This window comes from Lissotriton helveticus, chromosome 9 (genome assembly GCF_964261635.1).
Source record: "Lissotriton helveticus chromosome 9, aLisHel1.1, whole genome shotgun sequence".
In the NCBI taxonomy this organism is placed as follows: domain Eukaryota; kingdom Metazoa; phylum Chordata; class Amphibia; order Caudata; family Salamandridae; genus Lissotriton; species Lissotriton helveticus.
The window spans coordinates 66162177-66178734 of NC_136070.1; the positions used below are offsets into that span (position 1 = coordinate 66162177).

General features: G+C 43.0%; 1 protein-coding gene across 3 annotated transcripts in view; it reads left to right on the forward strand.

Annotated features, from left to right (window-relative positions):
- ACTN1 (actinin alpha 1) overlaps positions 1-16558 on the forward strand; it is a 301498-nt gene that overhangs the window by 203600 nt on the left and 81340 nt on the right. For all 3 annotated transcript variants that reach the window (XM_078659463.1, XM_078659464.1, XM_078659465.1), the window contains exons 6-9: positions 375-453; positions 2652-2733; positions 4623-4708; positions 16382-16474. In XM_078659463.1, the coding sequence (XP_078515589.1) occupies positions 375-453; positions 2652-2733; positions 4623-4708; positions 16382-16474 (340 nt within the window). The remainder of the gene's footprint in view (positions 1-374; positions 454-2651; positions 2734-4622; positions 4709-16381; positions 16475-16558) is intronic.

Consider the following 16558-nt stretch of genomic DNA (forward strand, 5'->3'; position numbering starts at 1 on the left):
ATTTTGGCATCTTCAACATTAAACATACTCCAACAATGTGTGACATCATTAAAACAGTCATAAGATTTCTATAGAACATCAACAAAATTGTTTTGGCCTTCTATCACATAGCCGTAGCCTTCATCAGGAGTTAATCTGTGTTTAACAGAATTATTTTTATCAAGTTTCTAAATGTTACTGGTAAAAATGTGTTCATATGCTTCTTTTATACATAAAGAGCAAAGAAAGTAATACCAAACTTGCGTATCGCAATTATAAGCTGACACCACACCATGCCGACGCTGCACAAAACCACCCACTTTCATATAGGATAACGAGTCCCTTCTGGCCACATGTGACCGTATGATCTTAAAGCTTGCTTTGTGTCCCCACAGCTGGAAGGATGGCCTTGGCTTCTGCGCCCTCATTCACAGACACCGACCAGAGCTCATAGACTATGGAAAGTTAAGAAAGGTAAAGCAAGTTTCTTTACCTGACATTTTTGCGTTTCTAAAGGGTAATGTTGGACTTTTATTAGCTTTTCAGTAAAGTCGCGTATGGTTCTTGAATTCACAGGTGTGTTTCGTAGACTGTGCTATCAGGCTTCCGGTGTTGCTACACTGGCTTATTCTTCATTTTATCGTTGTTCTGGGGGAAAAAGCGGCCAATGGGGGGGTCATGCACAATAAAGATTGTGTCTATAGGGGAAGGGAGGCAGTTAAGGATAAAATAATCTATGTCTTAAAGAGTAAGGCTGTGGACACTACTCTGGTAAGATGGCACTTCTATTCCCACATTGATATGGCACATCAATTGCATCATACAACTTTTCAGAACCCTTCAAAATAGTCGGGGACCACCGCCTGAAACATTCAGCTCTCTGCTAGCATTTTAATGTACTTGAAGTTGACCCAAAAGCATAACTCGGATTGCAGGAGGACGATCTTAATTTGAAGCATCACCTGTAACTGTGAGGGTCAGTGATGTCAATAAATTAATGCAAAGTCAAATGATGTGTCAAAGTAGGGTACATCATTCTGAATTTCCATACTGACCTTCAGGGTCATTATGCATTGGAAAGGCTAATTGATAAATCCCAAATCCGCCAGTTCAGTAGCACAACATTTTGTGCTGTTGTGTCTGAATGCAACAATGTTCCATTTGGGGGTTTCAGTCTCCAGATGCACCCACCATATGTTGTATTTGTGGGACTTCATGGAGAGTTTTCATCCCAGGATATTAAAACTCAACCCTTAAGGTGCCATGGCTGTCCTCGTGGAGCTGGTTGACCCAGAGTCTCATTGGCAGACATCGAATTCAGTCTCCAGTCACCGCTCGCGTGGTGTTATAGGAAAAACATCTGGCCACATTGTTATGATCTTGTTCAATTCAACTCGAAGTTTGCATTACCTTAAAGGTTTTCTGCATTACCTGTAGAGCTTGAAACAACCAAGTTATCTAAAAGAAAAATTATTGATAAATGGTGTCCTCATCACCAGCAGACTCGAGAGCACGAGAGCAGCGGCGGGGGGCGGGGTCATCGGGGCGGGCTCAGCGAGGCTGAGACAGCAGCGGGGGAGGACCGCACACGCAGCAGCTGGTGGCCGTGCGGCGCGGGGGTGTCCTAAGGATACTCCACCCTCTCCATGACCAGGCAAGTCAACGCCGTCTCCGCATCCTGCTTCAACACCCTCCGCAGGATCTTCAAATGGATCCCTTCCGACACAAGGAAAACCGTTACCCAGGCCCTCATCACCAGCAGACTCGACTACGGGAACGCCCTCTACTCAGGAACACCAACCAAGCTCCTGAGACGACTACAGCAAATCCAGAACGCCCCTGCACATTTGATCCTCGACGTCCCCCGACGCAGCCACATCACACCCCACCTGAGAGGCCTGCACTGGCTCCCCGTCAACAAGAGGATCACCTTCAAACTCCTCATCCACTCACACAAAGCACTACACAACACCGGACCTACATACCTCAACAACCGACTCAGCTTCCACATCCCCACCCGAAGCCTCCGCTCAGCCAACCTCACCCTCGCCACAGTCCCTCGTATCTGTAAAACCACTGCCGGCAGCAGATCCTTCTCCTACCTCGCTGCCAAGACCTGGAACGCTCTCCCTACCAGCCTACGACAGACTCAGGACCTGCTGGCCTTCAGAAGACTTCTCAAGACCTGGCTCTTCGATCAGTAGCGCCCCCCCCCCCCCCCCCCCCCAGCGCCTCGAGACCCTCATAACCTTTAAATGCCACGGAAGAAGTGAGAAAATGCTATGAATATATGAAAAAAGCTGAGATATAAGGGCAATTAAACTAGTTTGTACAATAAGTCTTTTTTTGAAGTTCTAATTTCCAAACCCAACAACATAAAGAAGTGAGAGAAATGAAACTAAATTTTAGATTCTACTTTTCTCTTAGAAAAGGGAAAATAAACAGCTACGGTGTATGAAAAGGCTTTCTTCCTCCATGCCCTATGCGTAAATGCAGAGTTTTGTGCACCTTCCCGCATGTACTGCAATATTAATGCATTAGTGGTCCACGCATGTTACTAGAAATAAAGGGAAGTCTGAAAGTCACAGCCATTACATATATTTGAATGTATTTGATGATGATGTGTTAATGCTCTTCCGTTTTCTTGTCCCGCTTGCTTTTCTCTCTCCCAGGATGACCCCCTCACTAACCTAAACACAGCTTTTGATGTGGCTGAGAAGTACCTGGACATTCCCAAGATGCTGGATGCAGAAGGTAACTCGGGGGGGGCTCAGATTAGCAGCTCACTTTCAGCCAGAAAGGGATTTCATGGCAAAGCGGGAAGTGCTGCAGTGTTCGGCGACTCCCATAACAACCAACAGCCTCTTAAGGGACCGGCCTAGCTTGGGTTTAATCGAAAACCTCTGCTTTCTTTAAAGACCTTTGTGAAAAGGGGTCTGAAGTAGAATGAGTCTTAAAGCGTAATAAGTTCATTTATAGTCTTTAAAAAAAATTACAAAGTAAGTTAAGTGTTGAAACATATATAATTAGAAATTAGCATTCAATATAACCATATAGATAAAGGTACGCGTTTTATAAGGATAGAGTGCCCCTTTGTGACCTACCACCACGGCACTTCTCGCTCTGCCTTTATATTATTCAGTTTATTTCCTTTACCGTGCATTGTCATGGCCTAATAGACCAATTGTTTTTGTCAATGTTGGTGTAGCCTGTCGGTAGTAAAGCTGTGTAGACTGAAGCTTAAAATTGACCACCCGTTTGGGCCAGAATCCACGAATTGCAAAGAATAAAAATGGAACTCCCATCCCATGAAACTGATGGGTCCTAAATTTGAGACACGCTAACAAAGGTTTTTGTGCCCAGTCAGCAACTGCTGAGGGTCCAGAGTGTCACAAAAAAGGCATGTACCCACTGCCGGGCTGGAGAAAGATGAGGCGACTGTTAGCCATTTTGTCCCTTTGTGGAGTTTGTTTTTGCTGGTCACACTCGCTCAAGCTCAGTACGGCCAAGGCATTCCCTGGACGCACAAGTTCCACTATTATGGATAGGCAGATCTATCCATCTTGGGAAAATCAGAGAACTTAAGATTCCTGTCCCATTTTTCAGGCTAGCAACAGAGAGGTGCCTTAATTTATAAAAGAAAGGAACAAAGAAAGAAAACAAGGAGTTCAAACCAAAAGAAAGGTTTACACCAGCTAAGGTTGTGATTAGTGGGGATTGCATGCGTAGGTAAGCGGGGTCTGCCTGACTGTAATTTGCGCATGCGGAATACTGTTCCCCTAAGCATGAGTCTCAAAGAGGCAGCAATTGCCAGTGCATTAGAATACAAGTTAGGTGAAATCCATATAAACAAGCCGGCTATTCCTTAATGTCGGACGGCAGTACTCGGAGATTTGTCGTAGTCTGTAGCTAACTTCAGAAATGCCAGGGGTAAACTAAAGGGATAACTGCGGGGCAGGAGCAAGGCGAGAGTGTAAATCTACAGTGCTGACTCTACAGATCTGCAGAAAGCAGTGTAATAACATACTTTTTGGATCTGACTGTCCTAAATGTCTGGAAGTGGTTATGTCCTCTTGTTCAGTATACTAGAGGACCCTCGTCAGTGTCACAGGTGCGTGCAACTCGCCGAATAGCGATTCAATGCCTCGTCACGAGTAGTAAGTGCTTTATAAATACAATTGCTCCTCCTAGGCCGTATTCATATACTGAAGTGAATACACGAACATTACTATCCTCCTTTGAAGGTGATTTCAACTCCAAGCAATATTCTGTAATAAAATGAACACCAGCTGAAGTTTATCTTAATAAATTGCATGGGCCCCCTATTTTCTGGTGCATTGCTGGCCCACGTGTCCAAAAAATAAGATCTGATATTTATTTCACTATGCAACTGCCCTTCAACCAAGATCTTGGCATTCACAGAGACCAAAGACAAAAACCTAGGTCCCCTACATGGCATTAATGAGCCTGCTTCCTTTCAATGTGAATTTTTTATTTTTTTGGGAGGGGGTTGGAGATTTGTAAGAGCCATCCATACAGTGTGAGGGCCCTCCTAACCTCTCTAGTAGTTACGGTCTCTCTCGTCAACACTCCTACAAGCTCAGTAAGCCAGCCTACTCTTAACCTCAGATTTTTCTCAACAGACATTGTTGGAACTGCCCGTCCGGACCAGAAGGCCATCATGACCTACGTGTCTAGCTTCTACCACGCCTTCTCAGGAGCACAGAAGGTATCCCTTGGAGTCCACGCCTCTTCCATGTGGCGCTTTGTTCCTGTTGCTAACTTTCCGACCTTTCTTTCTCTCTGTCTGTCCTGTTTTTCCGTAGCTGCTAGGTATCTTAGTGTGGCCAAGTTGGCCGTTTCTCAAAGTGGCACCGAAGTGGGATTAGGGTTTTGGGAAAAATGGCAGATGAGTGTACGAGTGACGCTAGGCCCTATACCTCTTGTGAAGCCTTTGAAGAAAATCTGAAGTATGGTTCTACCTCACAGGTCAAACATCTTTACACCCCTTAATATAAAATCGCCCTTGCAAATGGTCGACCTGTTCACTAACTTCAGACCTAACAGTCGTGACTTTTCAATTTGTTTCCCCTGTTTGTGGTCTTCAGTTTACAGAGGTGGCAGCATGATTTTTTTTTGGCAATAGCGCTGTCTTATCTGTAATATTCAATTAATGAGCTGCAAGACTGATGAACTCTGGCTAACCGTTCAAGGAAATAATTTGATCACATAAAAAATATGTTGTGCTTATAGCCTTGTAAGTTAGCACTAGTACACTGTGCGGAGTTGAAAGGATGAGTAATCATGTTGTTATGTTCATTTTATCTTCAAGTAGTTTAACTGGTACAAAGAGGCGCACAATCAAGATTAATAAAGTGAAACTATGCAATTGGTCATTTGAAGGCTTATACCCTATAGATCAGTATATAGGACAATAGCCAGTTATTTTTTGAGCAGCTAAATAAGTTCTATGTTTTGAAGCATTGATTCTATAATTGAACTTGGAGGTCATTCATAAAATTGGACTTGAAATTCATGTAGCCAGATTTGGATTCGAGAGCCCAGACACTGAAAAGATAGCTTTTTCTCGTTTGGAAGACTTGCAATTTTCAGTCCTCACTGATCTTCGAGATGCTGTATTCTGGACTTAGTGAAATGCAATAAGATGGTCCTTTTCAGAGCCACCTGTTCTGCTATGAGATTTTGCACAGTGGGTCAGTGGCTACTGGCATAGCACATGTGATCTTTAAGATACTGAGTGCTGCGCCGCTAATGTACTGTGAGAAAAAGCATGTTTCTTACAAATTCCTGCAAGGAGTTTGGTTTATTAAATGGGTTTGCTTATCCAGAGGAAATTGAAATGTTTTGGAACTACATTCTAGCATGGCAACTCTTGCATTCATGCAAATAAACCCACAAAAGTAGTCTTGAAAGCTAAGTAACGGAGTTCAGCTCTCACTACTGAGCGTTGTGTGCAAACCTGCAAGTTAAAGGTTTGAGCCTCACCAGCCCGAACTCCGCGCCTTTCATTCTTCCTAGGTTGACAGATTGAGTACCATTGAGTTAGGTGTCTTAACGCCTCTGTCAAGCATGTTGGTGACCATGTAATAGCAAGTGCTAGGTGGAGTAGTGTGGCTCACTGGTTAGAGGCGGCAGACCCGGGAGCAGAGGACGGCCTGGGACCAGGGTTCAATTCCCGAAGCGGCAGGGTCTTGGACCAGGGTCAACGGACTCGATAATTCTCGCCTCTGTGCCTACTCTAACTAGGGATCACACTCGGCAACTATGGGCATTAGCTTGACTCATCTCCACAACGGCCCCCCACATACGCCGGGGATGCCTGGTTTCACCTTGGAGATACCCAGTAGGGACCATCTCACAGGGAAAGCCAGGACTGGTTCCCCAACGGTCTACAGCGCAGAGATACTCCTTCGGGAGTCAATTCTAGCGCTTTAGAAACCCACAATCAATCAATCAATCAAAGCAAGTATAGTTCTTATTGACGCCAGTATTATTATTGCTGTAAGGTTCCTCGTGAATCGGCTACTCTGAAAAGCAAGAGTTTCTGTTGTCCAAAAGTCAACATGCAAGATCTGCTACGTAAGGTGGATGTGTACATCCACACCAGTGGCTTATTCGGGTTCCAAATGCTTGAAATGGCAGCGGAATCTTGTCTATTCCACAGCTGCTTAAAAAGTATTTGAGGTTCCCTGCTAAATGTGTTTTCCCCCATACCAGAACGTCTTAAGTTCTATTTGAACTTTATAAGCATTGTCTTTTTTTTCTCCACCAAAACATTGAAGTTGTTTGGTTTTAGCCAGCCTTACAGCTTGATTTCTCACAAAGCATGTCAACCTTATTTCATTGATAAGCTCTAAACCGGGCAAAACAAATCAGTAATTGTTAAATGACTTTTAAAATTGTACTTCTTTGGCAAACAGAGCCTCTGGTAAATGAACCCCACCTTAGATTTGGATGTTATTCTTATGTTTTATTTGGGATTTCCAAAGTGAGAAAGGTGCGAGTTCGCAGAGAAATTTTGCACACACTTGGATTCCACTTGCATTGATCATGTGGTCAAAAACACTCTGGAGTTTGCACCTGTCAAAGAACACAAATATTATTTCTTTTCTGTGATAGCATCCAGTGGATATTGTTAGTTTATTTACTTGCTGTAACATTCGAAGCAATGCACCCTGCCCTTGGGCCTACCATAGGGGTGACTAATATGACGTAAAGGGAAGGTTTAGAGGCTGGCATGTGTGTGCACTTGCCCAGCCAGCATGACAGTACCAGACTGCACGCAGGTTCTGCAATGATAGACCCTAGATACATTTTAAAAGGCTGCTTCTGTGGGTGGCGCAACCAGCGCTGCAGGCCCACTAGCAGTATTGGTATTTACAAGCCCTGGCACTCCTGGTGCACTTTACTGGGGACTGACCGTAAATCCAATGAGCCAATCATGGAGATCAATTACCGGTACACTTTATATTGGGAGCACTTGCACTGCGGCACGGATTGGCCGTGGCGCGGTGCCCCGAGCAGCGGATACCATCAAAACATCTGAGGCACATCAGCTAAAAGTGGAAGGGAGACTCACACCAAGGTGCCCGGTCGAACATACTTGTATTGATCTTGTGGTCAAAAACACTCTGGAGTTTGCACCTGTCAAAGAACACCATTTTTTTTTTTTCTTTTCTGTGATAGCATCCGGTGGATATTGTTAGTTTATTTACTTGCTGTAACATTCAAAGCCCATTTCTACAACAGATGAGGTTACTTGATTACTTTGTTTTGACAAATTATATTTAGTCTTTTAAAGTAATTAGGCAAACTTCACAAACCACAAAACCTATTATCATTAAAGTGGCACCTTCTACGCTTTTTTTTACATTCTTGTAAATAATTAACAAGGTTCAGCTTCGGGCAAGCGTCGTGCTCAAAAGGCATGTAATTCATCTTGCTGCTGCTTTACATTGCATATAGTGGTCGCTTCTTGGTGAGCGGAGTCTCGTGAGATTATACGCAATATTCATTCACAAACGTCCACTGTATTAAATATTAACCGAATGAGCATCGGTTTCTTCCACTGAAGGCGAAACAGGATAAATATTGATTGCATTACTGCAGGTGCTAAATAAATGATGCAGACTCCAAAGTAATCTTGAAGCCACCCTGCATTGGCTTTTGAAGATGTGCTCCCTAATTGGATATTCTTTTCCACAGACAAAAGTACGTGGTTAGATTATGGATTATGAAATAAGGTTGGGTGATAGTCTTTGAAGAAATGCAATACCATTTTAATAAGAGTGTGCTGAGAGGCCCGGCCTCTGAGCACAGCTGCTCCTCTCCACGTTCATTAACTACACCACCCAATTTCATATTCTCAATATTGGCAGGATCCAGCCCGCGCCACTTTGCATTCAGCCAGCACCTCTCCTGTGCACAATTGGATATCACCAATTACTATATCCTTCTCAAGAAAATCCTCAAATTTGTCATTCCTAAATCCAGCACTACTTCACCTTGCCAGTTCAGTAAATCCCTTCTCTTGTAGATAAACTCCTTGCCCTTTCTATGTCCCCAATACCCCCAGTCAAACACCTCAAAGACCGACTGATCAGCATCGCTACAGGTGCTAAAAAATATCTTGTGGAAGACCTGAATTCACTTGGCATTGAGAAATCCCATTCAGAAAGAACGTTTGTTTATCCTGGATGGGGGCATCACCATTTTGCAAACAATTAAGTTGTTTTCCTGTGTGTGTGTGTTAGCTAAAAGGGGCGCAGAGGTGGGAGGTGGGAAGGGTTGGGGCGGGTGCCATTTTGAGCCCAGGGCTGGCCTGGTCTGCCATATATTTGATTTCACCTTTCAGCTCTCTGCATGGAGTCTCTGTAGCGTGTCCTGTGGTGCATGCTGGGAAAATGTCCTCCCACTTTCTCTCCTGTGGTGTTGCTTGGTTCTGTGTCTGCTGCTGCTTCTGACTTGTACCCTTTCAACCTCTTCTTTTCCTTCTTTGCACAGATATTGTAGGCAACCTAAGGCCGGATGAGAAGGCCATAATGACCTATGTTTCATGTTACTACCACGCCTTCTCAGGTGCACAGAAGGTGAGATGTGTTCCAGACTGCACACCCCACTCTCGCCCACTAGTCCCTCACCTGTGTCCAACCAGCCTAGAACCTAGAGAGATCAAATAAAAGCTATCATCATTCATATGTGTGATGGATGTTCTATTAAAATATGCAGTTAGGTGTTGGCGCAGTGTGTCTCATTCAGCCATTACTTAACCGCTATTCTTTAGAATGAACTCTCGGCATGCATTGGGAAAGTCCGGATCATTCTGTGAAATTTCACCCAGACTATTCCTGTCAATAGGGAACCTTTCCAGACCTAACTCACAGTTTACTCTCCTAGGTCAACCCTTTCCGCAGGAATTTCTCCCAGACCGTTCCAGTTGTCTTCCCTGGGCCAAATCCTATCACAAGAAATGTTTTCAGAAGGTTCTTATCCATAGTGGACTTTTCTAGACCATTCTTGATCACAGGAAGCTCTCTTAAACCAACCAGGGTCACAGGAAGCTCTTTCAGATCACCCTTGACCACCAAAAACTCACCCAGACCAATCCTGGTGACTCTGAATCCTCAAAGTGTTCCTCCCCACAGACCACCCCTTATCACATTAAGTTCTCCCTTCATCCATGGTCTCGTACCCTCTCTGCACTTACTTCCTGGTTCTACTGTTCTCACCTAGGTCATGCTGTACTATAGTTCGATCTCACAAACCATTCCTGACCACATGCTAGTTTTATTTCCACCACTTTGAGAGCTCTCCGACTGTTCCATCACCGCTAACTCCTACTGTCCATTTTAAACTATTTGGAATATCCCACGCCCCCAGCTGACTATTGCATTTGTGTCCACTCTTGGACATTCCAGACCCATCCCGGCCACACTGCACTATACAGGTCTAGTTAGGTCAAGAGTTACTTTTCTCCCAACCGTGCTCTGCTCTCTGAGAAGTCTTCCCAGACTTTTCCCAACCATGCTGCCCTTTCTAAGTGACTTTGTTCCAAACTAATCCCAATTCTATTGCACTTTTTGAGTCTAGTTATGTCTAGAGCGGCTTCTTCCCAAAGCCTCCCGACCACGCTGAGCTTTCCTAGTTTCGTACTGTCAAGAGTGACTCCTTTCCTGATCATTCCCAACCACGCTGAGCTTTCCTAGTCTCGGACTGTCAAGAGTGACTCCTTTCCTGATCATTCCCAACCACGCTGAGCTTTCCTGGTGTCGGACTGTCAAGAGCGGCTCCTTTCCTGATCATTCCCGACCACGCTGAGCTTTCCTCGTCTCGGACTGTCAAGAGCGGCTCCTTCCCTGATCATTCCCGACCACGCTGAGCTTTCCTAGTCTCGGACTGTCAAGAGTGACTGTTTCCCTGATCATTCCCGACCACGCTGAGCTTTCCTAGTCTCGGACTGTCAAGAGTGACTCCTTTCCTGATCATTCCCGACCACGCTGAGCTTTCCTAGTCTCGGACTGTCAAGAGCGGCTCCTTCCCTGATCATTCCTGACCACGCTGAGCTTTCCTAGTCTCGGACTGTCAAGAGTGACTGTTTCCCTGATCATTCCCGACCACGCTGAGCTTTCCTAGTCTCGGACTGTCAAGAGTGACTGTTTCCCTGATCATTCCCGACCACGCTGAGCTTTCCTAGTCTCGGACTGTCAAGAGTGACTGTTTACCTGATCATTCCCGACCAGGCTGAGCTTTCCTAGTCTCGGACTGTCAAGAGTGACTCCTTTCCTGATCATTCCCGGCCACGCTGAGCTACAAGACAAACTCTGACGCAAGTGACTTTTCAGTGCCATCCCTAAATGCACAGCAATCTCACCTAGGTGATGCCTGTTAAAAAAAAAAAAAAAAAAGCGTTGTTTCTTGGCTGTTCTTTCCCATCTTTGCATGATGTTTAATTTTTATGTATAAACTTCTATAAAATTATGGTTGAGGGCTTTATAAGTTTGTGGAACACACAGTGTTTGAGAACAATTCATTTGTATGTCCTTTGGCAAAGTCGTATTGTGCCTTTTTGTCTGGAAAAAATCCCAGTAGCAAATTAGGCCTAAGTCAGAAGGCAAGACCTGGGCTGAAATGCATAGCACAGATTCCTGTAATACAAGAATAGAAGAACCTATTGGGTAGTGTTGCATGGAACGAATAGGTAGCAGGTACAATTTAATCACTTTTTCATCTGGGATGAGTGTTTTGCAGAGCAGTGCTTCTTTTACGCATACAGTAAACCACACACATATTTGTAGGACATACTCATAATATGTGCCCATCTATTCCGGTGTTGTAAATCAGCTTTACAAATGTATGTGGTGTAGATGTCTTGATTTTCTTTGTGGCAGACAAGGACACAGGATCAAACCATCATATGGCTCCTCCGCTCTCCAACAAAAAAGCAAGATTGCGATTTGGCCGCTTAGCTACCAGTGGGTCCTGCTGGTTGGCCTCAACACCTGCAAGCTACTTGTTCTGAGCCTGTCTTAGCAGCCTTTAGAAACCTGGTTAGAAATAAGTTAATAACTAGTGAATGTGTTTTTTACGACAATAAATGACGCTGAGCAGATTTTCCTTAACCACGTTGAAGAGCAAACCTTTACCAAATCGAACGTTAAAAAATAATGCCAGAGTTTAGATGCATGCTGTTATTTAAAGCACCCCTAGATTGTTTTATCGGGTACAGCCTATTTCTTAAGAGCCATACTTAGATTGTTTTTTCAGAAAAAAACCAAAATGTAATACATTCTCTGAAATGTAAGGATTGTGAACAGGTGCGATTAAATTTCATGAGCTCCAGCAGCAAGAAGGGCGCGTGATCTGTGATGCTGATGGGCAGCTGTGATCAGTAATTTAAAGTGCTCTTTCAAAAGTACAAACTTCATATGATCTGTTCAGAAAAGAAATTCTGTAAGCTTCATTGATTTGATTTAATTGCTTTCAAAGAGCCTGGATAGCATAAATGTCCACCTTAAAGGAATTTGATATGCCTTTCATAGATTTTGAAAATCCTAAATGCAAAGGAGCAATGTACAGCTACATTGTAGGTGAAACAGTGTTGTGGCAAAAACTGAATATTTTGTGGCCCATCCGTTTATCTAGCCGTCTTCCTGTTTGTTTGCCAAATGACCAACTTGGACCATGTTTATTAGAACACCGATATCTTAATTTTGCAATTTGAGGTAGGGTGTATGAATGGATGACCCCTTTGAGTGTGTAAAACTGCTGCTTTAGATACTACGCCTGCCTCATATTCTCGATGCTGCGCTCTCGGATAGTTGAGCGATGATGCTCCATGCTTGTGGTGCCGGCACTCGCTCCCTGGATGAGGATTTTTTTTTCTGAAATATGTTACTGTGTTTCTTTCCTTCTTAGATACTCTGACTTCACTTTTCCTGATGGCAGTCACATGATAAGCTTTGCACTTCTTTCCTTCCCTTACCTTAAAGGTACAGGCTCTGTCTGACCTGATGTGACGCGTGCATTGCTGTGCCGACTGCTTTTTCCCTAAACCTTTTCAAATAAACATCTAACCCCTGGAACTTTGTGCAAACTTCTAACTGCTCCGATTCTGACAACACTAAACTCTCTTAAGCATTTGCATGTGTTGATCTATTTACTTACTGTTTTATGAGCTAACTGTGTTGAATTGAGGGTTTATCACATGTATTTTAATTCTTTAATTGTTTCATCGGAAGGGCTGCAAGCTGCTGTTGTATCTGTTGCTTTATCATATGTTTAACAGTCAAACGTCAATGCAAGATTTGTTTCCAAGCTACCGTCTTGTAAAATCAGTAATGGTCACATCACTCCAAGATGGCCACGCCCAGGCTACAAGTCGCTCTCACAAATTTATATGTTGCACTTACTGGAACCAGAACTCCGACATCAAAGAGCTAAATACCATCTAGATGAAAGAAAACTGAGCCTATGTTAATAAAATGTAAGCTTTACCAGAAATACTCTCCATACATTTTTATCAACCACCATATTGATATCAAATTAAAGTAAAATATTAAGTACTTTTTTCCAGTGGAAGTGTGTCCTTAAAGTATCAAAATTGAACTAATCTGGGATTGCCATTCCTACATCCAGATTTTCAGTAACTTCAGCCAAAGTTGTAAAGGCAGCATCTGGCCCCAATAGCTTGTGGTGTTCTGGCAGCGCGGCTGGGTTATTGCAACATGCAATGTTTACCGCCTGTCCATAACCCCTTTGCGGAGTACAAAAGATGCAAGGCTTAGCTGCAAGAGCTGTGGTTAGAGTTTTGCATTAAGGGCAGACTGATATCTGCTAGAATTAAAAGTTGGATGCAATTCAGAAGACATCAAATTTCCACAGAAATGCCCCCGCAATGTTCATTTATACAGTAAGATAGTCAATTGCTTTTTTTCCTGGTCTGTCTGAGAACACAAAGCCAGCAGAAGTACAACGGTCGGAGAATAGCTCTTGTATCTTAAGCCGATCTGTGTTAACAACTTTCATATGAATGTCGGAGACAGGAGAAACCTGCTCATTTTTTTTGTTTAGAAAAAGAACATAATCATCCCTTTTAGTGCACCGCATAAAAGACCCCGTGTTTACGGATTTTGTATTATGGCGTATACCACATAGGTGGTCTAACCATGCTTTAGTTTGAATAATACTTATAGGTGCAGTTCTTATGTGCTAATATCACTACTTGCCCTCGCTTGGTTAATTTCACCACCGGCTCTTCTTGCACCAACGAAAATCCCATTCATTGACCCCGTTCACAGTAATATGACAGCATCAGGATCAGCCGGGTCCTTTTTTTATCACTCTATAGAAGCCCAATACTGTAATCTTTTCAAGATAAATTAAGATATAATGTTCAGTCATTCTCAATGAGCTAGCAGAAGAAATAGAATTGCACTTAATAATCCAATTTATATTTTTATTTTATTGAGTCCTATATCAACTCTATGTACGTAGTGCCCTAGACAGATACACATTTGATGTGCCCGACATGAGATTCTTTGAATATTCCTGATACAAACCTCCCTACTCTTGATAGACATCCGCTTACTTTGTAATGTATATATAACATGAACAAAAATGGCTGTTTTTATCTTAAGATAGTCTGGCCCCCTCCACAATAACAAATGTTCAAATTGCCAGTTAAATATTTGGGAGTAGTTTAAACAGTCTTACACTAGTAAGATTAATGAAAGGATGAAAGAAATAGAAGTGCCATAATTGTTTCTCTGGAGATAATTTTACATACTACAACAAAGTGTTCTTTTCAATTTGTACCCCTCTTTATTGATCTTTACAAGCAAGATCTATTGGTTCCAAAATGAAGGCTGTGGGTGGTTAATATGCATCAACATACTGTTCCTAACATATACATTATAGGAGTTTGATTTGTTTCTTCATGACATCAAAGTCTGATGACGAAGACTAATTTCTTTTTTTATTTTCTATTACAAAGGCTCCATGTAAATTCCTCATTCAACCACTTAATGGGAAATCTCTTGATACAGAGGTTTATTGTCTGAAAAGTATTATGAGATAATTATCCATATGATCAGGTTATGCCTAGCTTTAGTGGAATAAATTTAGCAATTTTAATGGAGGTCTCCTCTCGCTAAGAAATAAATTCATCTGGTCCGATTTCCATCATTTACATTTTACATCCTCTAAATTTACAAACCAGGAGACCGACGGTAACAGCCCTAAGGAGTTTATGGATTACATGTTTTTTTCTGTCACTTAAGAGCTCCTAATGCCTTACTTTGGGTCTGGAGTTTGACAAGTTGCTGGCACTTACCAACTCCCTCTCCCCCCAGTGACACAATGTCCCCCACACAATGACCAGAAATTGATTGAAATGGTTTCCAAAAACTGCAAACTCTTTTCATACATGAAAATGATCATTATCTTTTGAAAAGAACACTTTTTTAACAGGTGAATATACTTGTTGGCGTGCTTTGCAAAAGATAATGACATCTTTGTAAAAGGTATGCCAAATTACTTGCACAGAATTCTTTCAAAGTCATTTCCTTAAAGTGTCCATAATTGTTTAAAAACGATACATGGATTTAATTCAAAAACTTGTTAAGCCTTTGCTGCTAGACAGCGTTGATCAAAGAACGTGAACAGAACTCTTTATCAAGCACTTGCATCTAGTGAGCAAATACTTTGAAAACTTTCTGAAAAGTGTGCACAAAGACTGTGGGATGATGGATGGAATCTAGACTGCAATAGCTCGGTCTCCGATGATTTGTAAAGCAGTAGCACAGATGGTTGTAGTTTTGTTGCTCAGACTTGTGTGTGTTTAAGGTGCATATTGGCATAGGTGACACTTTAATGCAGTGGTGAAGATCACAAAAATAAGCACTTAGTTCTACTGATCTTGTGATCCTTTTGAAATCATTATTAAAACTCCAAGCACAATAGGCAACCATCAAGATACAAGTTTTGAACCCTAGTGGGTAGGAGGAGTCCTCTGATACCTACGCCGACTAAACTAACATGCACGAGAGCTTATTGGATACGTCTTCGGAGAGGAGTGCGTTGTCTGATCCAGTTTTGCAGGAGGCCTGGCCCCGCTCTGGTCAATTTTCGGGTGTACACCAGAAGAGGCAAGCAGATAAGTCCTTGTAATGAACATTTGCATCCACTTTGGAAAGTGTTCTACCCTTTGTTTGGCCCAGTGTTTTATCTCTGCTTCTTCCCTCATTGAGGTGGATGAATGAGACATTGGAGGGATCTTTCTTTTAAGACTTAAGAGCAGTTCAGTAGAGTAAAAGCCAGTTGTACTGTCATTTACAGCTTCAAGTGTCTGAGCATGGGGTGGTTACCCAGAATCGAACTTTGTTTAGAGATCGTATAGGGTTGGTGTAAAGGTAAGAAACCTCGGCTGAGGTACCGTTCGCTTCAAGTTGCCCTTGATCCATCCGTTGTAATTTCAAGAAGCCAGTTCCGATGGGCAAATATCAGTCTTCACCCCACCTCAACTGGAAGTTTGTGTGGAATGCACGTAACATAAGCCCATTTATTATATTAAAATAATAATTGCTCTCGGTGGTTTTTGTAAGTGCCAAGTATGTGAGAGTTGTGAACTTTGAGATCTCAGCCTACCTTCGTCTCCACATTGATAATGATTTAACTAATTTGCCTTGCTCTTTCTTCTCTTGTGCCTCAGACCATGGTCCCTGCCCAATACCTCACTCAGTAACCACTCAATGCCACCACCAATAGTTTTCACCCTGCCCGCCTCCTTTCCCGCAAGATACATACCTTAGACGGACCAGTCTGCCTTCCTTGGGGGAGACCCACATTGCAATGACTCTTTTGTGTTTCTCTTTCCCCTGTGCAGGCTGAAACGGCAGCCAATCGCATCTGCAAGGTGCTGGCGGTCAACCAGGAGAACGAGCAGCTCATGGAAGACTATGAAAAGCTGGCCACTGACGTAAGTGTCTGCTGTACGCGTGAGCGCTGTAGGCTTTTCTTCTAAAGAGACCGTCCACATTTGTTTGAACATTTCTTGTCTGGT